We start from the raw sequence: 24,182 nt of genomic DNA on the forward strand, positions 1-24,182 counted from the left end.
ATAACTACAGATACTGGAAGGAGTTTAAAGAAAACAATTTGCCTTTGCTCTGAACTTCTTGCTTTTATCTCCTCATTTCAACTGCTGGTGGTGCGGCAAGATTCTGACACTCATCACCGTGCCAGGATTTGCATGCCAAGTATTTATTCTTTTCCTGGTCTTTGCTGTACAGTATTGTAACACAGCCCCAAACCCATTAAAAAAAAAAAAAAAAACAAAAAACCTTAGGTTACAAAAGGATTTAAACACTCAAAAGCTTCCAGGTCTCAGGGAATAAACGGAGCTGTGTGACAACGGCTCAGCTTCCACACTTCGGGCATCTTGTGCTGTCAGTGGGAATGCCGGACAGGTTGGAAACGACAAGGAAAGGGACAGTGCTGCAGGCCTCTGTGCCGGGGAAGGCCTAAGGAAATAAATGAAGCCCAGGGCAAATCCCTATTTATATTTTGCAGATCAGTAAACAAGAGATCACCAGGGCTAACACAGGCAGCTCTGTTCTAGCACACACAGGCTGGGAGACCGGGGATGCGCAAGGAACAGGCGAGACCATGACACTTTCGCCTGGGATCGGCACAGCTCGGGGCTTGCTTGCAATTAACTTATAAACAAACACCTTTTGCCGTCGCTTCGCCGCTGCTTTAAACGCCACTTTACCGACGGTCCCCGGCTCTGCCCGGAGTCCCCCCCACAGCGCCCTCATAGAGCCCTCCGCATGATGCGACACTACCGCGCGATGCTTCCGCCAGGGAAAAGAGTCCCCGTTGTCCCGTCCTCCCCGCGCCCCCTAAGAGCCACCGGGCCGAAGGGAGAACCGGGAGGGGTGAACCGGGAGGGGAGAACGGGGAAGGGGGAGCCGCCTCCAGCCACCGCCGGCCTCCCGCATCTCTGACGCGGGGCTTTGTCCGCGGCCGGCGGCGCTGAGGCGCGGCGGTTACGCACTGAGAGGCGGTCGCGCCGCCTCACCGGCGCTTCTTTCTCCCCCTCCCCTTCCCCTCCCCGAACCCCCCGGGAAGCGGCTGGCTGCGGGCTGCCTCTCGCTCCCCTCCCCTCCCTTTTCGTTTTTATTTTATTTTATTTTAATTTAACCCCCCCTCCCTCCCTCCCGCGCGGCGGTGGCGGCCTAACTCCCCCCACCCCCCCCCGCCCCCTTAGTTTCCCCCTCACCTTTCCCGCTCCCGTCATGGCGACATGAGGAGCCCGCCGGCCGCCGCCGCCCCGGCCATGGGCCCCGCACGGTGCTGAAGCGCCGCCGAGGAGCCCCGGCGCCGCCACCCCGCCATGGGGTGCTGATGGCCGGGCCCCGCCGGGCACCCCGCCGTCGCGCAGGGGAGGTGAGAGCCGGGAAGGGGACTGGGGGGATCGGGGGTGTGAGGGGTGTGCTGGGCGACGCCATAGTTGCAAACGCGCTGATTATACAGGCGCAAAGTAAAGCGCTCCAAGCATCCTGCCAGCGGTGCTTTGTGTGCCCGTGCGGGTGCGGTGCCCGGCGGGTGCCTGTCCCGTCCCCTCCAGGGTCTCAGCAGCGCATCTCTGCCCCAGGTGTGACTCTGGTCTCAGCGCGACGCACGGCATTTGCAATCAGAGATTGGTAAGGTGTCGGAACGCACCTTAAAGATGACGTATTCGCAGTCCCTCTGCCGTGGGCAGGACCCCTCCAGGTGATCAGATTCTTCCAAGCCCTGTCCAACCTGGTTTGGAACTCTTTCAGGGTTCGGACATTTACAGCCTCCCTTGGGCAACCTGTTCCAGTGTCTCACCACCGTCGTAGTAAAGAGTTTCTTCAGAATACCGAACGTAAATTAACCCTCTTTCAATCTGCACCCATTACTCCTTGTCTTATCAGTACAGTACCTGAAGAAGAGTCTGTCTCTCTTGCTTCCCTGTAGGCCTCCTGGTTCTGGGTTTTGTTGGCTTGTCTCCGCATAGTTCATTTGCAGAGATGGGCTGCACTCTCTCCCCACTTCCCTCTTAGCTCTCCCAGCTGCGATGGACGAAGTTTCCCTGAAGGAAGAGCAGCGTTGTGTGCTCTGAATCCATCTCGAGCGGGGGAAACTGGAGGGAATGAGATCGCCGTGGGTTTTTGTGCCTATGGTAGAAAGCAGAGTGACAGAAAAAATTCCCGTGAAAACTTATCCATTGAACACAGAAAAAACCTGCTCTCCTGTGAAGGAGGGAAAAAGAAACAATCTCTCATTTTACCACTCTTAAAAAAAAGGATCTTACATGGCAGGCTGATTCAAGCCTGAATTTAAAAATTATTTCAGCACCAGCCTTTGTCTGCTCCTAGACATTGCTTTCTGTGGTGTGCTGCACCAGCACGTATGTGGCACAGCCCTTTTTAAAGACAGAAGGGTGAGTTTTTTTAAAATAAAATGTTTAAACTGAGCAAGATGCATGACACAATTGGGAAAGGGGAGCATCTGCCCTTTTGCTGCAGGAGTGGCACCAGGAGCCCAGGTCAGGCAAGGTGAGGCAGCCTCTCAAAAACCAAATCGTGGCCCCTTTTCCTTGTCTCCAGGGTTGGATTTTATATCCCTGCACACAATTCAGATTTGATTTTCAAGTAGTTTGGCTGGCTCGTGGGGCAGGAGGACGGCTCGTTCTCATCAGTGCCTACACAGACCTCGGCGTGGGATGTGGGAAGCTGAGTTTTTGGCTTCTCCCCAGCAGGAACTGAACTTTCACATGGGGGGGGGGGGTGTGTGTATATAGATACACACACACAGAGTTTTAATTATCCTTCACCCCTGCGTAGAACTTAGGCCCATTTTGGTGTGGCAGGACTGATCCTAGCTGCTGCTTTTGCTGTGTCTGTTGTGTATTCCCCAGCCCTGCACTTGGTTTGCTCAGGGACCCTGGTTACAAACACTGACTGGCTCTGGTGAGAGCCCATCCACACGAAGCCCTCCTTGCTGGGTGCCAGCGGGGCCAGGCTGTGCTGCTGCTCCGTGTTTGGGGTGTCACAGGGCTGCAGCCCGTGCTGGGGGCAGGAGCTGCACTGCTCTGCTCTGCCTGGCTCTGGGGAGCTGTGCTTCCCTGCTTCCAGACCTGTCTCCCATCTTACAGTGACCCCTGGTGCAGTCATTGTCTGTGAGTGAACGAGTTGTTGTCCTGTTTTCAGGTGGTTCCAGTAATACCTACCTACATTTATCAGTTTAATCAGGGCTCAGTCCAAGCAGGACACTGCTCAGTGCTGCTGTCTTTGCTCCTGTCACTGTCCTGGGAGAAGCTTCTTGTCCAAGTGTTTACAGCTTTGTAAAGCTTTGAGCATCTTCCCTGTAATTACAGCCCCTTTGATTTTCCATTCTCAGCCTTTCTGTGCTCACCTGCCTCAGCCTCTCTGGTGCAGGGACTGAAGGGAGACCTCCAGCAGCATCCCTGGGGTGCATGGTGCCTTCCCTCAGGGCCTGCTGGGAGCCTTTCCCGTGCACACCTGCAGCCATGCCGTGGTTAAAGCACTAATTAGTGCTGACCTGATGCTGAACTGAATTTTGGGCAACATTTGTATGCACAGGTCTAATCACTGTGATTTTACAAGGCACTTTTTATATTTAGCAAATAAAGTCCAGCAGCACAGCAGTGTTAGTTATCCATTTGCACTGAGTGATAGGAAGGATAGATAAAAACATCTGCAGTTTATGCCACACTGAGGAATTTTAAAAAGGTCAGGCTGGACCAGTGGCCTCAGGAAAACTGAGCATCGTATTTTGAGTGCCACATGATAACCTTAGGACTCGACTGCCTGAGCCTGGACCAGACTGTGAGTGAACAAGACCTACATCTCCAGATGGAGTGTAACACAGCTGTGGGATCAGAATTCCTCCCCTGCAGTGCTGACTTGCCCAGGAACCTGCCTGTATTTGCCTTTTTTCCCCTGCTGCCATCACTTTGTGGGGCTCGAGGAGCTACTGACCAGAGCCTTTTCAGCAGCATGCTCAGGGAAGCAGCAGGAAAGCCAGCTGGCCATCCAGGAGGTGGATGTTAAGGGGAGAATAGCTATTATTGCACTGCATTCTCACAGAAACTATTCTCCAAAGCCAGAGGAGCACAGTGAAGCCATTGAATGGAAGGAAATCTCAGGTGTCCCCAGTGTCTGTACCAGGCAGATGTGGTGTGACATTTTCCCTTCCTGTGTGTTTGCTGACTGCCAGTATTACCAACGCACATTCATTAAGCACAGTGGGTATTTGCACTTGCTGTGCCATAAACTCCTCTAAAAGCTCACTCATCAATAACATGTTGCTGCAGATATTCCATATTGCTCAGCAGCCCAGACACCAAACACCTTTGCCAGGGTGCTGGGAGCTGCTGGATGAACCCATCTGCCAGAGGCTCTTGGCCCTTTTTGGTGCTTTTTCACTGCACACAGCAAGACCCCGTTTCTTGGCTGGGGTGACTTGACTACAGTGGTCTGTTAGACAAGAACCTGGCTCCTAAAACCTTCAGATTTTTAAATAATTCTGACTGTAAATCTTGGTGTTGACATGCTCCTAACTGCAGCCATGCAGCTGAGTCCCCGTTTGTGGGAGCCCTGTGCGGGTGTCCGTGCACGCAGTGCCAGGAGCAGAGCGGGATTCACACAACTCCAGCTGCTGTACACGCTGCCTCAGACACTCTGCTTCCTCCCCCCTTCGTCTGTCCCCCCCTCTCAGAGCTCCCCTGTCTGGCTTTAGTTTATTTCAGGCTCAGGGCTGGTTTTGGGTTGGTCAGGACTGTGGTTATATCAGGGCTCTGATAGGACAGGAGGGATGAAGAGGCAGGGAAGAGCCAGGACTGTGCCGTGCCATTTTAGCGGACAATTGGAATTGTATCCTTTCCTGCATTGTCTCAACAAGAGGCTAATTAGTCAGCGAGCTCGAGCTCCTGGAGGATAATTAAGCTTTATAACTGTGGGTTCTCCTTGGTTGATGAGAAAGAGGAGGCAGTACCCTCAGAGCACAAGAATGCTGCTCTGCAGCTACTGTGCTGTACCTCATAATTGATCTATTGTTTCAACAGCAGATAATTCCTCATTTCCTCCTAATTATCTCTTTTTACTGCCTCACACTGTATCCTGATATTAGCTGTAATCACTAATTTATCCTGAAGCCAGTCAGAATCTACAAAGCAAAATATTGGCCTTGGTGAGCACTTAGACTTTCAGACAAAATTCTCTTTTGTTGTTGTCAAGAGGAATCAAGCCATGGTAGTGAGACATTTTTTGGATGTGGCTGTTGAACTGGGTATAAACTTGTTTGGTTTTATCACTGCTCATTGATGTTAATGACTGACTGCTGCCGACAGACAGACAGACACACAGAGGTACTGCTGAATCCTGCCTCTGTGCTTTTGCGCGCAGAGGCATTGTGTTTATTTGGTTTCAGGGGATTCTATTACTCAAAAGGTGCTGCATGATGATTTCAATTCCCAATGCCTGTTGGCCCTTGCCTCTAGAGAGTTAGTTTTTATGGGCTTGAAAGCCTCTGGCCCTGTTTTGTGAAATTACTGCTCTCCCTCCTACTTTGTGAGCCTGGTTTTCCTTGGAGTGACTTCCTTCAAGTCACTGTTGATTTATACCAAGTTACACTGGTGGTGGGAGAAGTGAATCATGCCCTGCATGTGTTGCTTTGAGGAGGCTACCAGTGAGACATTACATAATGCCAGGTTTGGTTTGCCCCTTTTTTTTTTTAATTTTAAAGCCTTCCTGCTGCCTGAAGAACAGACAAGCTGCTCTGGGCTGCTTTGAGCCTTTACCCCTTGGGATCCCCAAGTGCTTGAGGCTGCAAAGTACCTCTCAAGGTCAATTTATCTGATACTCCAGCCTGAGCAGGGCCTCCTAAAACCAGTTGTTCTGCACCATGTCCAAGCACTCTTTCAATGCCTCCAAGGATGGAAACTCCACAGCCTCCCTGAGCCGCCCAGCCAAAGCCCTATCACCCTCACAGTAAGCAGAGGTCACTGATTGCCACCCTCTGGACACAATTGTGCAGCCACTTTGCAATCCACCTCACTGTCTGCTTATCCTGACCCTGCTTCCAGCCAGCAGCCTGCCCAGACTTTCCTTGGCCTTCCTCTTCCTACCCAAGTACTCAGGCCCCTTGAGTTTCCCCCATAGCTTGCCAAACACAGTTCAGCTGGGCTTTGGCTTTGTGTGCCCTCATCCCCAGCTGCCTCCACTCTGCCACAGTCACTGCAGCCAAGGCAGCCTCTGACCCTCCCAATCCCAACAGGCCCCTCTTTGTAGGAGGGTGGGGGTCCTGTGGAACCCCTGTATCCAGGGTGTATCCCTGTGCTCTGCCTGCACAGCTCACAGTCATGGGGAGTCCCCACAGGGACCAGGGCACCAGCATCTCCTCTTTGCCATGGAGCTGTGTCCCTGCTCTGCAGCACTCACAGGTCACGGGAGCCATCCCAGCCCAGCTCTGTGATCACAGCCTGTGTCCTTTCAGCTGCACACAGCTCTCCTTGTTAGCTCCCCACACCTCAGTGCTTTCTCCCTGCCAGGAAGGGTGTGGGGGACTTCTCCAGAATGGAAACTCTTAGACTTGGCCACACTTACATGCAAATGCTGAAGGGGACCCCACTTAGGCAGCATTTGTTGTTATTTTTTGATGCCTTCCTGTCATCTCACCGCACGCACTTTGAACCTATTTTGTAGTGACAAATAGGTTGAGGTGGGGCAGAAAGTTTCCTTTCAGTGCCAGCAGTGACCCACTGCCACCCTTCCCCTTGTCCCCAGACACTTCACTTACCTCCATGGTGGGGGCAGGCACTGCCTGCTTCTCTGGTGCAGATGGGCTTGAGGCTCTGCAAGCTGCCAGTCCCAGAGAAAATCCCGTCTGTATCCCATGAAACTCTGCTGTTGTGCAGCCTGCTCACTTCCTCCCAAAACTCCTTCAGCCAGCACCATGGCTCTTCCAAGGCAGCCAGACCTTCTGCAGGACCAAGTCCCTGGGGAGAAATGGCCACTTGAGGTGCCACCACCATGCCTGAGACTGGTTATCCTGGAGCAGGGCTGCCAGATTCACCCTCCACAGCAGCTCTGGTAAAAGGCTCAGCTGCTGCTGCCTCAGCTCTCTTACTCAGACTCAGCCCAGGTGCTGCTGGGCTCTCCCTAACGATGGGCAGCTGGTGATGCTCCTGGGGAGCTGCTGGGGTTCCTTCAGCCTCCCGGTTCAGTTGCTCAGCACCAGCAGCCCCCTCAGGTTCCTCAGAGGGTCTCAGGTGTTGCCCAGTAGTCCTGAAGCTTGTCCCCAAAAGATCCAGAGAGTCCCTGAGCAGAACCCAGAGGCTGCCAAGCAAACCATGGTCAGTTGCCTGTGTGAGCTGCTCATTCCTTTGCCAGGGGTGCACAGGGAATTTGTACAAGGCTCAGCCATTGCTGTCTTGGATTTATCTGTCATTTACAGTGGAAAAAGCATGAAATTAATGGGGGTCATTTCAGCAAACACTCCTTACTCTTTGCTTTACTCTGTCTGGTGCTTCAGTTCTGAACAAGAGGATGGCACAGTCTTTTTGCCATGTGACCCCTGTGACTGTCCCAGGCGAGGGCTGACTGTCCTTGACGTGACACCCCAGTTCACACAATAAAGGATCCCATTCCTGACCTGTTCCTGAGCCTTGGGACAAACTCTGCTGCCAAACAATAGCAGGGCCCATTCCTTCTGAAATCTATCCTGTGGCTGATTTCTGTAAACCTGTAAAAGGATTTCTGTAAAAGGAATTTACATCTCTGTTCATTTTTAGGTTCAAATAAACCAAAATCTTGGAGCTGAACTCACGGAAATATGTAGAGTTTCATCTCCTTTTTTGTATCAACACATACGTTCTGCAGCTGGAACTGTTCTCCTGGGGCTGAATCCTGAGTTTCCCTTTTATCCTGAGTTTGCTTGGTCTGTTGCTGCCACAGCAGGGAAAAGAGCTGGGATTAAAGCAGCCTGTTTACACCACTTGAAAGCTGTGGCATGGAATATTTAAGCTGTTACTGACCAAAGACCTTTCTGGGCAAAGGCTGCTTGAATGGGCTCATCTTGGCAGTAGCCAGACAAAAAATGAAATGCAAACCTCCTCCTCCTCATCCTGCTCTGGCCCTTCCTGCCAGAGCCATTAGCACAGGGAGTGGGGTGGACATGGGTCTAGCAGCACACCCATCTCTCAGGAGGGAAGAATGGTGCCATTGTCTGAAAGTTGAGTCAGGAGTTCATCTTCTACCTTGTTTTTTAAAAGTTCCTACTTTGGAAAATATCATTTTAAGTTTCCTGTAAACAGCAAACCCCTGGTGTCAGTCACAAGGCTGGGGGAGTGAAGTGGAGCAGAGATCTCTTAGAAGTGGTCCCATTTATGGAGCAACACTTTTCCAGAGGGCTTCTCCTTCCTAGCTGCTAAATGGACCCTGGGATTTCTGTTTCAAAACAAGGTGTAAAACCCCCTCCCCTCCCTCCCATCAAAACACTGCTCTGCATTCCCTGTTCGACCCATGGTTTGAGCTGGCAGGTTCCTTTAAAATGTTTGGAAAAATTCATCTGTTTGGAAAAGTGGCACTAAAATGAGGTCAGCTTTATTTGCACTCCCAGGAAAAATCTGGTTGGAGGAAAAGCAGTGGCGAGCGTGTGATGTACAGAGCCCGCCTGAGCGATGCTGCCAAAATACCTCAGAGCCTTGCCTGCGTACCAGGTTGTGGGAGGCAGCTCGGGCTGAGTCACACAGGCGAGTGGCAAGGGCCTGTTCCTGTGCCAGCCTCCAGAAAATTGCCTCTCTCCCACTTTGGGCTGGGGCAGGGCTCACAGGAGCTGCTGGTTAAAGGTGTGAGAGCCCCTGCAGGCCCTCGGTAGGGAGAATTCTGACTGCTTCTGCTATGTGACCAGAAGGCACTGTGTTCCTTCAAACTGACTTGCTCACTTAGGTGTTAACATTTGGAATTCTATTCCCAAACCTACTTTTCCCAGCCATTCAGCCTGCATAATTGTTGTTGTCTCACAACACTGTCGAGCTGTTTTCATTGGCCATTTGTTTTGTACGTCCCAAACCAGTTGATTTGAACCCACGCTGGTCATCTGCTCATTTATTGCTGTCACCTCAGGCTGTGCTTTGGCATTTCCCTCTGGCCAGCACGGAGTCCCAGACTGCCTCACTGCCAGGGCACGAGGAAAGAGTTAAGCTGAGAGAAAGCCCCAGGTACTAAAATTAACATCCATCCCAGCCCCCGGCCACAGCTTTGAAATTTCTAATCACAACTTGCAGTCAGACATTTCTGCTAGCAGTAGGCTTGGATCCTTTGAAATCACAGATGGCTGGCTGGAGCTCTGAGGAATTCAGTCTCCTCCTCTCTTCCTTCTGCTTTGCCTTCCCCTCACTGCCCAGAAAAATCTGTGTGCAGGTCATCTGTGAGGTTTTATTGCTGTTTGCTGAAGCAGAAGCAGATTTGGCTGCTGGCCCCTGAAAATACGAGGTCTGCAGAAATTTGGTGCTCCAGCTCTACGGGAATGACTCCCCTTGTTCAGAGCACCCACCTGGGTTGATGCGCACAGCAGACATAGTGGGGTTTGGCCTGTCTAGCCCTAGAGGTCTTGTTTGTTGTTTACAAAATGAGCTGTGCAAAAAAAGCAAACAAACAAACTCCCCTGCAGCAAACAGACAACAAGCCACAATCGGAACCAAGGAGGATTTTGTTACTGAATTATTTCAGTGGTCCTGTTTGTAATTCAGTTGTATGAGGACAGTTAAATTGCAACTGGGGGCAGAAAATCAGGAGCTGTGTTAGGAGCTTGTTCTTCTAGTGGATGGTGTGTTCCTGGAGCAGCATCTTTTGTGTGCCAGAGGCACTTTTTATAGGCACTGTGAGTGAATACAAAGCCTAAAAATAAAAAACCTCCTCTCTTTTGCATCCCACACAAATGCACCCCCCAAACCATGAAGTGTTATTTGGTCAGGGACTTGTCCGCCCCTATTCCTGCAGAAACTGCTTTTGGAAACTGTAGCCTGCAGCACTTGGCAGCCTAAAATATCCCCTGGGAAGCTGAAAAGCATTTATTTGAGTCAAGGTAGCCATAAACTTGGACCAAAGTGAGACCTTTTGGAGATGAGAGATTTTATTTTATGGACCAGCTCGGTGTTTACTGTGGATAAGGAGGTGCTTTTTGATGCCTCTCACAAGTGAAAACCTCACACCAAAGTTTTGACCCTCTGATTTCGGAGCAAGATCTGACTTGCAGCTCCTCACAGGAGGCGTCAAAGCCAGTCCCTTCACTGGGCTCACTTCTCCTTTATTAGCTCCCCAACTGTTAAACTTTAAGAGGTTTCAGCTCAGCCAGATGACCTTCCAGTGAAGATCAGGAACTTTAGGAACTGTTTGAACAGTGGTTGAAAAACTCCCAAAGTAACCACAAGGGAAAAAGCCCCAAGCCCAAAAATGCAGCATCCTGGAGCTAAAGGTTAATTGTAAATCAGGGAAAGCAGCAGGAGGCCGGGGTGAGTTAGGTCATGGTAACTGTCCCGGCTTGGACCGTTCTGCAGCCGTGGGTGCCTTGGGCTGGGTTGCAGGAAAACGCGGGAAGTTTCTGCCTGGAGGAAATGTTCGGTGTGGGGGCAGGCTCAGGCCTCCTGCTGGCCCTGCCCCACCCAAGGCTTCTCCAGTTCAGCTGCTGTCGCTTTTCTGGGCTGCTCGAGTCCTGAGCTGGGCAGAGAGCAGAGCCCATGGAGCTCCCTGTGCTGGATTTTGGGAAGCTGTGCCAGCCCTGCTGTTCCTCATGCTCTCAGAGCCTGCTCTGCCTGAGCTCCCTTGTGTTTTGGGAAGGCTGCACACAGTCCTGCTGGCGTTTTTTTCCAAAGGCAGCATTTATCTGATGGAGAGCTATGTAAATGGAGATGCAAACTGGATTCAGCCCCGGGGTGCTTGGCCAGCCTCCCGGCTGTGCTCTCTGCTGGAAAACTGCACCCTCTTGCTCCAAGGGAAACTTTCAAGCACGTCATTCCTCCTTTTTCCCTTATAAAGGTTATTGTGCCTCAGCCTCAATTGAATGAGGGCCCTAGTTCACAAAGGAAAGGTTATTTTCCCCTCTCTTTTGCCCTTGGCAACCGGAGAGCAGTTGGCTGTAGCGCTCACTAAAGGTGCCCCTTGCAAGGCCCTGGGTGTGTCCTGGCTCCAGGGACACCGAGCTCTCTGCTGGGACAGGGACAGCCACCTCAGCCACCCCAGAGGGATCAGGGTAACTAAGAGATCTTGTCTGCTTCCAGAGGCTGTGAAACCCATTTGTGTTGTAAACACGCTGAGAATGTTTATCAGTCACAACAGAAGAAAACAGCCTGAAATTTTTCCCTGTGTTGTCTCCAGTGATTTGGGGGTTGGCTAATTACTCTCTCCTTCCTGCAAAACCAAGGAAGGACCATCAATATTTCATAGGAGGAGCCATGGCCGGGCTAAATAAAGCTCCTGCTTTTTTCCTGATGAGTGTGGAGCGAGCTGCCCCCGGTCCCCCGGCTCTCAGCACTGCTCCCAGCCTCAGCCTCTGCCGTGGGTCTGCTCCCACCCTTGCCACGGCCCAGCTGGTGCAGTGCCTGCCACAGCTTGGCCATGAGGTGCTGAGGGATCCAGCCTTTGGGAACTGGCCACAGGGAAAGCTGTAGCTCTGATGGGAGGCTCAAGAGATGCTAATGAAGCCTCCAAGGGCAGGAGCTGGAGGGGAGGCTGTGACTCTGTGTCCCTGTTTCCCCTTCAGCCCCATTTACACTGAGTGTCCTCAGGATCAGCCCCAGGTTTTAAAAACTCATGCAAAATCAAGTAAATGCATGTAAAGAAGCTGTGGTTGGAGGTTCTGGAGTTTCACTTCCCCAGGCAGAGTCTCCCTCTGGGCAGGAGAGGAACTTTTGACAGGGATTTTTCAGCCCACAGTGGCCGTTTGGGGGCTGGTGAGAAGAGACACACCACAGAGCTTTAGGGGTCCTTTTCAGCTCTCCTGGTTCCAAGGTGTTCTGCCTATTCAGTGACACCTGGACATCTCCAAGCCAGTACAGGCTGTCCCTTGTTAATGGAGCAGGGTTTGTTACATAAAAATCTCATGTGGAAGGGTCCCTGTTCAGGACAGAGGGCCCTGACATTAATTTGCCACTTGATACCTTCTGGGCTCTTAAGTGGGACTACAGTGTGGTTTATACCTGGTGCAGTTTGTGTGAGTAAAGAATAGCAGTTGTTCTCTGTCAGTCTTGATCTTCAAGGTTTCCTTTAGCTCTGGGAAAGCACCTTGAATTTTCATTTGCTCGGAGCCGCTTTTGTTGTTATTTATAATAAGGGATTGTTTTCCCTGTGGATTCTGTTTATTTTTTCAGAGTCAGCACCTTGCTTATTTCCTGTAAGTACAGCCTGGACTGTTGTATTCACATGAAAATGCCTGGTTAGTGTTTGGCCAGTATCCACCTTGGGGGGATTGCACAAGGTCTCCTGCAAAGAATCAGAAGTTTCAATAACTTTCCCATGGATTTACCCTTCATTTACCATTTCCCTGTTTTGCCTAAGTGAGTTAACACTGTCAGAAATCTGCAGCCATGGTGCTGGTAGGCAGTCTCAAAGCTACTACCTAAATAACCCTTTCCATCAGATCATCTTCTCCATCTGAGAGCAGGCGGTGCAATCTGTTGTCTTTAAAGAAATAAAGGACAAAAGCCTTGTCTCTGCTTTGGTTTCCATGTGTAATAGACAAGTTTTTTGACAGGATGTTCCTGTGAGTGAGGCTGTGCCGGGGCCAGGGCAATAGTTCCATTTCCTGCAGCTTTATTCGCCTCTCACTGCCTTTTGCCTGGACAGGCACAGCCCAGTGTTTCACCAAGCTGTCTTTGGTTTTGCAGGTAGCTGTATCCAGCTGGGTGGCAGGTGGATCCAAGGGTCACCATGAAGTTTTCAGGACCCCTGGAGAGCCAGAGGTTGTCTCTCCTTCTGGAGATGGCAATCTCTAGGGAAGCTCAAATGTGGAAAGCACATGTGCCGAAAATTCAGCCCAATCAGGTAATGTCTGTCCTTCACATCATGCATGCCAGCAGAGGCAGGACACTGTCCATGGAGGGGTGGTGTGGGACTGGAGGTGTTCAGGAGCAGTCAGATTTCCTGACACCTGGGGAATCAGCCTCTGAAGGAAGGGATTCCCTCTTTACTGGATGGACACACCTGGCCCAGGGGTGCAGAGCACTGCACAGCACATGGCATTAGGTGTCTGTTAGGCACACACACATTGTCCTGATTAAATTCATTTTGCAAACTGTGTGGATTATTAGCACCTCTGTTTGCTGGGCACCAACTCTGCAACAGTTCCTAAAAGCAGGTTCATTTTCTTGGAGTAATTCACTAATGGCAGCATTGATCTGATGCGTGCTCCAGGAAGAGCCCCACGGAGTCCAGCAGGGCTATTTATAGAGCAGGGTGCAAGCTCATGTCAAGGGAGCAGAGCCAGGCACTGGCCTGTTGCAGTGAGCAGTGTTCTCACAGGACTGGAGGAAAATTCAGGCTGGAAGAGCCCACAGGGGCTCATAGTCCAGGCTCCCTCTTGGCCTGCAGGGAGGTTGGACCAGGCTGCTCATGGCCTCACCCAGCCCAAAGTGGGTTTGTGCTCCTTTGGGAGGTGGCTCTGTCTCACCTGAGCACTCACAAACACCTGTGCACACCACAAAGTTCTGTCTGAAACAAAATGTGGAATGTGAGGACGTGGTGACAGAATTTCTGGCCCTTTGTTGCCGGGTTGGGCTGAAGTAAGCACACTGAGGGCCAGGATCCAGGCTTGCTGTTGCTGCACCCCACGAGACGTTCACACAGGTAAGTCAGCTGCCATCAGAGCTAATCCCTGTCGTGTTTGTTTTTTCTCTGTCTGGCTAAGGAGCTGCTGCTGCTCTTGGGCAGGAGAACATACATTTGAAGGGCCTCAGTATTCGTTTGGTTAATCCCCGTTTCGGTTTCCATACAAGTGATCTGGCTGTCAGAGGTGTGGAGTGTGTTGTAGCTGTGGCTGTCTTGAGGCATGTACAGACTCTGGCTTATGGTAAACCAGCCTGTCATTCCCTGCTGGCTGTACTCCTGGGGTGATTATACTGCAGGGAGATAAGATTACAGGATAACAAGATAGGGTAGGGACTCGAGTGTAACCAAACCAGATTGATGGGTGAGGATTTCACGGGGATGAGGCACCTGCATTTCTGCCTTGGTCAAGTTGGTTCTGGTGGCTCAGAAACCACCACCTGCCTCAGGCAGACTTCCCAGCAATTCCTCCTCTGTGCTTTTCCTTGCTCCTGGAATTTCCACTCCCAAAACTCTTGTCTTGATGTTTTCCTGCATGCCAGCTCAGACAGTGACATTATCAGTGCTGTGCCACTAAATGTTTTCTAGCAGTATGGGATCACTAACTGGGAGTGGAAGCTGCGTGTGTGAGTGTGAGGTGTAGGAAGGTCAGAGGGAGAGGAGAGCATAAACACAGCTGCCTGCTGGGGGGAAACCCGGACTTGGGAGGCCACGGAGCAGCTGAGATCACTCCTGTATGTAAGCACACATTGCCCTCTGTTCCTGTGCTTCAGGACACCCAGCTTGTCCAACTGTCCTGTGTTCCCCCAGCCTTCACTTTGGCCATGGTGCAGGCACGGATATGCAATGTGAATTGTCCTGTTTTCTGTATATCTGGGAGAAGGTCACATTCCCTACCATCCACTGCCTTCTTCTGAAAGCAGCTGCAGCAGCCTAAAACCTCCCTTGCGTGACAGTGTTGTTCATTTCCCGTGGCAATGGGGAAATCTGCATCCTTCTGTGGATCAGATCTGGCAGCCCGAGCCAGAGTGTGGAACTTCCCATTGCCTGCTCTAAGGGTTCAGCAGCTGCACGGAGCTTTAATGGACTCACCTGCTTTGCCAGTGGCAAAACGTTGAATCCACTGCAGACATCCAGTGATCTGACTGGAGACTCTAGGGAGGTTTTTTTGGGGAGTAAACTTTCTGTTTTGACTCTTTAGAAGACATTTTTGGTTCTGGTGTTTAAAGCCTGAACAAACTCAGTTTCTAAATATGTGACAGTGAGGTCTTTGACAGGAAGAAAGAAACCCACAGCTGAAGAAGCAGGAAGACTTTCTATTTTAGGATGGGGTGCAGAATCTGTTGGGGACTTGGTTCCTGGTGATTTAATGTACCTGATCCCTCTGTTTTGTTTGTACTTGTGTAAAAAGTCCTACTCCCTCCTTGAAATGCAGACCAGTGTTCTGGGTATGTGCAGCATACCAAAGCCACATCTCACAAAGGTCTTTTCAGCATAAAAAAACAGTGGGCTGAGTCTGGAACCTCCTCCTGCTTCTGAATGGATTTGGATGTTTTCCCTTCTGGTTCCCCTTGCCTTCCCCCCCTCCATGTGTTATATGAGATGCAGGTGACATTCAGGAGTGTTCTTGGGATTAAGGCTTGAGAAATGGAGCCGTAAAGAGTGGTCAAAGGTTGATTTTTGCCTGTTACAGAGTAACTTTGTGACTGAGAGGGGCATCAGTGAAGACTTCTGAATTTATGTTTTTTAGAAAGAGAGTGTCACTTGTGTCATGCCTCCTTTCTTTCCTGTTTTGGCTCACTCTGTCTCCCCGTTTGTTCTCTGTACCTCCTGAGGAATTCAGAGAGCTCAGTTTATTTCCAATCCTAATAAAGGTCACCTGCTCACTGCCCAGGAGGCCCCAGGGACCCACAGGGACCAGGCAGCAACACAAATGGTGAAAGAGCAGAACACCTGTCTGGGACAGGAGACATGAAGGAGAAGATTATCAGCTGAGGTGTTTTCTCTCAATTAGGCAGCAGTAAAACAGAGTCATGTTGGAGTTCACAGATAATATTTATTTTAGCCTACATATTCCATAAGTCTCAAGGTATGGGAGAGATCAGCATCCCTAGAAATGATTTGCTCTGTGCTTGCTCTCCAGGAGCAACCATGTTTTGGCCCCTGGTTCTCCTGTCTGGAGCAGGGATGACACACAGAAAGTACTTCTGCCCCAAGGAGGAACCTTCGCTTTCCACCCAAAGGGACTTCCTCACTTTCAGCCCCCAGAGTGTCTCAGTTTTGCTTTTCGTTTCAATTAACTAAGGATCAGTGACCTCGCTGCTTAATTAATTTTCCTGTGCTGCATTTTGTTATTTGTGTTCTGAGGGTGTCACAGGGACACCTCTGAGAGACAGGGATAGAGCCTGGTGTTTGTGTGGGAAGCTCCTCACCCTGCATGGAGCGGCAGCAGGGTTTGTGGGGGCAGGAGCACCAGTTCTCACTCCTGCTGCCTGTCCCCTGAACCAGGCTGTAGCAACCTCTCCTGGTGCTTAAACTCACCTGGGAGAGAATTGTGCTCCCATCCTCCTGCTCCTTTATCTGCACATAGGGTCTGGAGTAGACATTCCTCTTGTAGGGTTCCAGAAAGAGCTGGAGACTCCTCTCCTTTCCCTCCTTTCCTTTGCTTCCCCAGATGGTTCTTAGGGAGCCAGGTGCATTTTGGAGCCAGCCTTGTGCTGGGCATGCACCGAGCTGAGGATGCTTTGCAGTTCTCCTTGCTCCCCCAGGCACTGTGGGGCTGTGCTTGGTTTGATTTCCATCCCAGCTACGCTCTGGGTTTGGGTCAGACGCTCCTCCCTTTGCACAGAAGGCCGGGCCCTGCAGGCACTGTGTGCTCCCTCAGTGAAATGGTGCCTTTGGGCTGCCCACAAAGGGCAGCAGGATCCAAGGCCAGGTCTTGGAGGGCTGGGGAGGAGAGGCAGCACAGAGGGAGAGTCTTTACTCTTCCCAGCTATGCTGTTTTTCGGAGAAGACCTCACCTTCAGCCTTGGCAGGCACAGGGCAACAGCACCCAGCCAGGACAGAGGCCACTGAGAGCTGTGGAAGCTGCTGCCTGTTCAGGTGGGATCGAGCAGCAATGGGATTTACCAGGGATGGAAGGACCGGGGGGGGTGGTGGTGTTGAAATCCCCCAGGCTGCTGAGGCAGAGCCCTCCCTCCCTCCCTCCCCAGCAGGAACACCACAGGTGCCGTTTCCACCCCCTCCTCGAGCATTCCCCTTTCCTCCCCCCAGGTACAGCCCAGGTCCCCTCCCACTCTCAGGAGCACCTGCAGCAGAGCGTTCAGTAACTCTCCTGGTGTGTGGTGTGTTCACTGTGCTCCTGGGCCCTCCTGCCCCCAGGGGGCTCACATTTCACCCTGGAACTGCATCAGTGATTTCAGGAAGAACCAGTGTTCCTTGAAGAAAAGAGCAGGTACTTCTTCCTCAAGGGCCAGGCTGTGGCTGAGCAGAGCTGAGAGCAGGGGCCCATGTGGAGCAGCAGCAGGCAGTGCTGGTGACATGGGGCGCTCTCATGGTCAGTGCAAGGTACACATAGGTGATCCAGTGGCAGATGTAGCCTGAAGTCTTTATTTGGTATCAGTGTTGGGGTGGTTTTTCCCAAATTCCTGCTGCTTTGCCCTCATGGCATTACTGGGGGCAGTTACAGCTCAGCTTTTTGTGCTTCTGGACACATCTGGGCTGCTCATCCCCAATAATCCCCACTGGAGCGAGCCCAGACAGTTCCTTAGGTGATGTGAAAGGCTCTAGGAAAGCTGGAGATACTTCTGAACTGGGTCACGGGGAAGGATTTGGTGTCAGTGACTGAGCTGTGCGTGTGGTTGAAATTTAGCTGCTCTCCAAACAGATCGATGGGGAGACGTGGGCCAAACACCCAAACCAAACACCAAACCCAAACTGCAGGTGAGGCTGTAGCTGCTGCCTCCCCCTTCCCAGTTCCCTGAGAGCCTTGTGTCAGATGTTTGCAGTTTTCTTTATTATAACAAGTACTGAGCTAAAAAAACCCCCATGATTTGAAGAAAATAAGAAACCTTTCCCCACAAAACCCCAGAGTCCCTCCACTCTGCTGTTGGCAAGGGGGGCTTTGTTCCAGTTGGGAATTGCTGTGCACCCACATAGTTCTGAGCAGGTTAAAAAACACTAAATAAATAATAAATTTTTGGGAACTACTCTGAAGCTGAGGCTGCCAGTGCTTGACAAACTACAAGTCACCCATCCTCTTTTCCCCAGAAGAGAGGACAGTGACACTGGAGTGAGGTTTGAGATTGCTGTAAGGAAAGTTGTCTTTTCCAGGGCAGGTTTTTGGGATGGGATAAGTAACTGCAGGGACAGAGTGGTGACTGGGGCTGGCTCCAGGCTCCCCCTTTGCAAAGGAGGCTTTGTTCTGTGCCGAGTCACTCCTGCAGAGGTAAAACCTTTGATCCTTTCTCTCCCCCAGGATGTAGCCATTTCTCCAAGGCAGAGGGATGAGGTCATCCAGTGGCTGGCCAAGCTCAAGTACCAGTTCCACCTTTATCCAGAAACGCTCGCCCTGGCCATCAGCCTCTTGGACAGGTTTTTAGCAGCAGTAAAGGTAAATATCTGCAGCTGCACGGGCAGGAACAGACACGGCGCGTGCTTGGTGTGCGCAGTCCGAGCGGTGCGGCCGGACGGAAGCGCTTCCTTCCCCCTTCTCCCTGCCCCACAGTGCCTGGGCTGCCTCAGGAAGGCAAAGGCAGTGCCACAAGCCCCAGGCCAGCAGCACCAGGGACAGGCCCTGCTCACCTCCATGGCTGCATTCCTCCCCTTTGTACCACCCCAAAATGCTGGGGCACCTGCTAGGAAAAAAACTGAGGAGAGGTTTGAGCCTGCCAAGGATGGTGGTGCAGGGAACTGGGGGGGAAAAGAAAATGGGTGAAGAAGGTTGAAATACAGACAGTGGCTTTCGGAGGAGTAGTTCCCTACCAAGCTGCTCTACAGCCTGATGGACTCCATCTTGGACTGAAGTCCAAAAGGTGGGAAGGAAAAAGGGAAGCAGACAGAGGTGCAGGCTGTCCATGTGACAGCTGTGCCCTCCTGCTGTGCTGAACCCAGCTGGAATGGATGAGCCCCTTTGGGTTTCACGCCGTTCCTCCATAGAAACTGCTTTTAAAAGGGGGAAAAACATTTGGGATCCCTGCAAGTGGGCCCTGCTGCCCCTCTGCCCCCTTAGCCAGGCTGTGCTTTGCACCTGCCAAGTGACCAAACACAGTGTGCTCCGAGCTGGAAGCCCTGGCCTGCAGCTGTGAAGTCAGGCTCTGGAAGTTTCTTTCTTACCACGTTTGCTGAGTTACATTCCATGCTCAGCAGTCCATGGTCTCATCTGCACGTGTCTCAGCCCACAGCACCACCCTGCTGGGTAAGCAATATCCCCCAGGAAATGGCAGCTGGAGGATGCATTCCAAGCCTGTGCCCTTGCTTTCCCATGTGAGAGACTTTGGTAGAACACAAGTGACATCAGTCATTAACTCAGCCCTTAAATACTAATAAATATTGATCGTGTTTTCATGCAAGCCATGGAAGTTACTATTTTTAAGAATCTAAAGAAGCTGATTTACTGAAATGCTGAGGTGGCTAATGTTTAGATCCCTCAGGAGCCAATGGCCTCAAGTGCAGGTTTTCTTCCAGCAAGTTGGAGCAGCCAAGGAGTCTGTACAGAAAGCGTGGGACTGTGAGTCCAGAGCCCACCGTGTGCTTTGGGCAGTGAGTGGGAAGGTGGAAAGGGGCTTGGCCTGGGTGAGCTCTGGGGCTTTGTGCTCCCTCCCCAGTTTTCCTCTCCCACAAAGCTTATTCCTCTGATGCAGCTGAACTCCTGGTGTTTGACCAGGGGCCTCTCTGTGGGATTTTATTATGAACACCAGTCCCTTCCGCGGGAACAGACTTGGGGATTGCAGGGACTGGCTGTTCCCCAGAGCCAGCAGTGTTGCTGTATCTCACTGCACAGGACCCCTGGCAGGGCCCAGTCCCAGTTCTGCTCTTAGGGAGTTCATTCCCTTGGACACCTGCATGCACAAGTGCAGGGTGCAAGTGCAGGATTTTCATTTCCCTTTGCCTTGAGCATCTCTGACCACAGGCAGGAGAGCTCAGCTGCCAGGAGCTGCTCATGGCTCCGCAGCTGTGCCAGGGTTTAGCAACAGCCTCTGCCTTTCCAGCCCCAGCCACTCTGCGGGATGTGGCCATGGCCAGTGGCTGTTACACTGCCAGTGGGAGCGAAGCTCCTTGTCGACGTGGTCACATGTACAAAGCTCACAAAAAATCCCCCTTTCCCCTCCAAATTCCTCTTACCTTGTCTAAATAACATCTTGTGGAAAGGACCAGCTCTCCCTCACTAATCCCTGGGCCACAATTTTGGGAACTGTAGTGTGAAATTACCACTTGTAATTTCACAAGGGTTTTTTAAAAAGTTTTCCCGAGTTATACTTTCCCAGGCAAAGGTAGTGTTTTCCAATTCCCATTTCCCTTCCCATTCGTGTGTGACCCACAGCAGCACTCGGAGCAGAGCTCTGCTGCAGCAGGTGAAGTGGCTTTTCTGTGAGGGGACAAGCTCCCCTCAGGATTTTCTCTTTGCCTGCTGTGCTGCATGCCTAAACCCGAGCTCTTTCCAGTCCAGTGCTGCCCACGTGGGTCACAGGGCTGGCAGATCCGTGCCCTGTCTGACGTCACAGAGCAGGGATTTGTGCTTGGCCCAGATTGCCAGTGCCAGGGCGCAGCCAGAGGTCAGCCCGCACATCCAGGAGGAGACCTGGGGCTTGGGATGCCCCAGCAGAAGGATCAGGACATCATTGCTGCATCACAATGACACAGAGCCCTCTCTGCTCTCCTGTCCCACAGGCCCGTCCCAAGTACTTGAACTGTATTGCAATCAGCTGCTTCTTCCTCGCTGCAAAGACCATTGAAGAAGATGAGGTAACTGTTCTTCCTACCGTGGCATTGTTGGACTGTGCCCTCCCATCCCTGCCTTTGCTTGCTCCTGGTGGCTGCCACTTGCCAGGACAGGAACAAGCATTTGGTGTGATTTCTCTAATGACTGGTTCTCTCGGTTTTTTTTTCTGCCTTGGCTTTTGCAGAGGATTCCAGTACTGAAGGTGTTGGCTCGGGATAGCTTTTGTGGTTGTTCTCCAGCTGAGATTCGCAGAATGGAGAAGATCATCCTGGATAAACTGAACTGGGATCTTCACATGGCAACGCCACTGGATTTCCTTCATATTGTAAGTAAAGGGCTATTAGTGTTCTTCCTGGTGTCTGTCAGCGCAGGTAATGTGTCAAGAAGCACCTAGACAAAAATTGTACCTGTAGGGGAACAAAGACCTTGGGGTATATTTGGAATTCCTCTGTACCTGTAGTTTCTGAAAGAAAATGCCTTGCCAGGGAATTCCAGAGGAGACTTGTCACTCTTGAAGTGCAATATCCAAAACGTTAGCCTGCTGTCTCACCCTTGGGTCTTGGTCTGGGGTGTGTTTAGCCACAGATTCACAGCTCCTGGAAATTGTGCCCCTAACTCTTCACTGCCACTGGTTTTCCTCAAAGCTAAACACCAGGCAGCAGGGAAACAAGGAGTACAGCCATGGAGACAGCCCCAAGGGTGGGCTGTGAGTGTAGATCCATGCCTGCTCCAGATCTGCACGGCCAAGAGCCAGATCCACACATGAGAGGAGATCAAGGGAGGTCCTGAGGTTCTCTGTGGAATTTTATCCTCACTCCTTCCGTGAGGAGTTTGTCTAAGACCCCCAAATGCCACACGTGCACTGGAGAGAGAAGGGTGTATGGAAGGCCTTTTGCAGAGCCCTAGAGCCTGGTGCCCAGGCAGGTCCCACCAGAAAGGCCGTGTCAAGCTTTGGTGGGTTGGCACGGTGGATTTTTCCCCGTGGGGCAGAAGTTGGCTCCAGGGTCAGGCTGGAGCATCCCTGTGTGTGCAGACTGTTCCCAGGTGTGCCACAGCCCGGCCAGCGCTGCCAGCTGCCCCCTGTGCTTGTGTCCCGCAGTTCCACGCCGTGGCGGTGTCCAGCAGGCCGCAGCTCCTGGCCCTGCTGCCCACGCCCAGCCCCTCGCAGCACGTGGCGGCGCTGACCAAGCAGCTGCTGCACTGCATGGCCTGTTTCCAGCTGCTGCAGTTCAAGGGCTCCATGCTGGCGCTGGCCATCGTCAGCCTGGAGCTGGAGAAGCTGCTCCCCGACTGGCTGGCTCTCATCATCGAGCTGCTCCAGAAGGCACAGGTGAGGAGGGAGCGTGCACAGAGCGGGGAGGGGCGGGGGCACATCCTGCTCGGTGCTGCTGGCCAGCTGGGGCTCTGTGGTTCCTTGCTGCCGATGGCTGCCTGCTGTTCTGCTCCTGTGGGGATGGCTGGGCCTCAGCCTGGAGGGACAGTGCTGCCAGGTCTCAGTCCTGACCGCCTCCACTGTGTGACAGGGGCAGGAGCCATGTACCCTGATACACACGGGCCATTACTGCACCAGGAGAAAACACATCGGGGAACAATTCCACTTGTTAGTGGCTCTTCCATTCATTCACAGCATACAGGGAACTTTGCAGGTACTCTGGGAGCACACTCAGCTGCTAACAAGAGGCAGTGAAATCCTTCAATATCTCAAAATTCTGCCTGCTCCCCCCCACGAGTCCCACAAGGTGCAGGAAGGAGCAGGGGTGTATCTTGGGAAGTCACCGTGGTAGTTGGCAAGTCAGGCACACAGGTGGCCAGGGCGCTGGGAGCCCATGTCCTCTCCTCACCCTGCCAGTGATCCCACAGCCGCGGTACCTTTGCTTGTCTTCCCAGATGGACAGCTCGCAGCTGATCCACTGCCGGGAGCTGGTGGCACATCACCTTTCCACTCTGCAGCCTTCTCTGCTGCCCAACTCTGTATATGTCTACAGTCCCCTCCAGCAGACCCTGGTGACCTGTAACAGAGGAGCGTTCCACTGCCAGCCCTCCTCTGTCCCAGGGCCGGGTTTGTCCCAGGACAACGGCCGGCCAGAAGCGCCCGTCTCAGCTACAGCCGCGCTCTGCCCGCGCCCGCCCGCCCCCGCCGGCGGCTGCAAGGCAGGCTCTGCCAAGCGCAAGGTGGAAGAGATGGAAGTGGACGACTTCTACGACGGCATCAAGCGCCTGTACAACGAAGAGCTGGCTCCGGAGGCGGTGGCCCTGGAGAACATGGGCTCCGTTTGCGGCGCCGACGTCTCGCGGCAGGAGGGCAGCGTGTCCCCCTGTCCCCCTCTGCAGCCGGTGTCTGTCATGTAGCTGCCGGTGCCACCACGGGACCTGGCAGCCCGTGGCCTCAGCGGGGTGAGAAGGGGCCGTACCTTGTCAGGCTGAACTGAAGGGAGCCAAAAGAAAACCAGGAAAAAAAAATCCCGACCCTTTTTTTGAATTTTATTTCTTGTGCGGCTAATTATAGTTCCACTATTTAAGCACTTAAAAACACAAAAAAGTATAAAAATCTAAAAAAAGACCCAAAAACCAAACAAAAAAAGTAGCAAAAACCTGTTCCTTTCTAGTGTTGTCGGTTCCACTGTTTTTCTGCTCCTGTGTGTTGTAACCCATTCTCCACATCCGAGAGCTCACACATCAGCCCTGCGGAGCTGTCCTGGGTTTCCCAACCAACTAATGCCTCTCTGATCCCATTCCCACTCTCTCCTTGCTCCCTTTCTGCCTGCTCCTCTTTTAGTTCTCAGCCAGTCTTGTCCATGACATTCTGTCCTGCCCCACCTCCACCACAGCTTTCTTTTGCCCTTCTAAACAGAAAACCTCTTTCATTAATAGCTGGGTGTTGAAATGTGATAATATTGAAAAACTGGATTTAAACAAAAGATTAGGCAGGGAAAAAACCCAAACCAATGCTTGCAAGCTGGTCCACACTTCAGTAATTCCCGCAGGAGTGTGAAGGTGCTCTGTGTCTTGCACAGGGACTTCTCCCTGTTACACCATTTTGTCTGTCCCAACACAGAAAGCAGTTACTGGCTTATGCATCACTAGAATGAAACTATTTTTTTCTTGCTGTGTAGCACTGAGTGTGGATTCTCACCAAGGCTTGGTTCTCTCCATCAGATGTAACCCTTGAATTGTGCAGAGCCCGGTTCTCCCTGCACATTCCCCAGCACTGCTGGGTGAGGTGCCGGGGCAGCTGTGGACACCTGAAGTTTGGAATGTGTCATCATCAGGCACAGAACCAAAACAAAACACCCCAACCCTTGAGTTTTGTGTTCATGCAACTTCTAACCAAGAGTCTGCCCTGTAACGCGTCTCCTCCGTGTGACACCCTGTTCTCAGAACACCCTGTCCCAACTGTAAGCTCTCTCCACAGCCCTGAGGAAGGTATTGTAACCAGAGCCATTGTACTGATGAAGGCCTTCTGGTAGCAATAAAGAAAGTTGTCCTGGA

General features: G+C 52.0%; 1 protein-coding gene across 1 annotated transcript; it reads left to right on the plus strand.

Annotated features, from left to right (window-relative positions):
• Positions 1–975: 975 nt before the first annotated feature.
• Positions 976–24,182, plus strand: CCNI (cyclin I). Its single transcript, XM_059469974.1, has 7 exons — positions 976–1,331; positions 12,817–12,973; positions 18,231–18,365; positions 20,642–20,716; positions 20,878–21,018; positions 21,793–22,023; positions 22,581–24,182. The coding sequence occupies exons 2-7, from the start codon at positions 12,860–12,862 to the stop codon at positions 23,040–23,042; spliced, it is 1,158 nt and encodes a 385-aa protein (XP_059325957.1). The 5' UTR covers positions 976–1,331; positions 12,817–12,859; the 3' UTR covers positions 23,043–24,182.

Source organism: Ammospiza nelsoni, chromosome 4 (genome assembly GCF_027579445.1).
Source record: "Ammospiza nelsoni isolate bAmmNel1 chromosome 4, bAmmNel1.pri, whole genome shotgun sequence".
In the NCBI taxonomy this organism is placed as follows: domain Eukaryota; kingdom Metazoa; phylum Chordata; class Aves; order Passeriformes; family Passerellidae; genus Ammospiza; species Ammospiza nelsoni.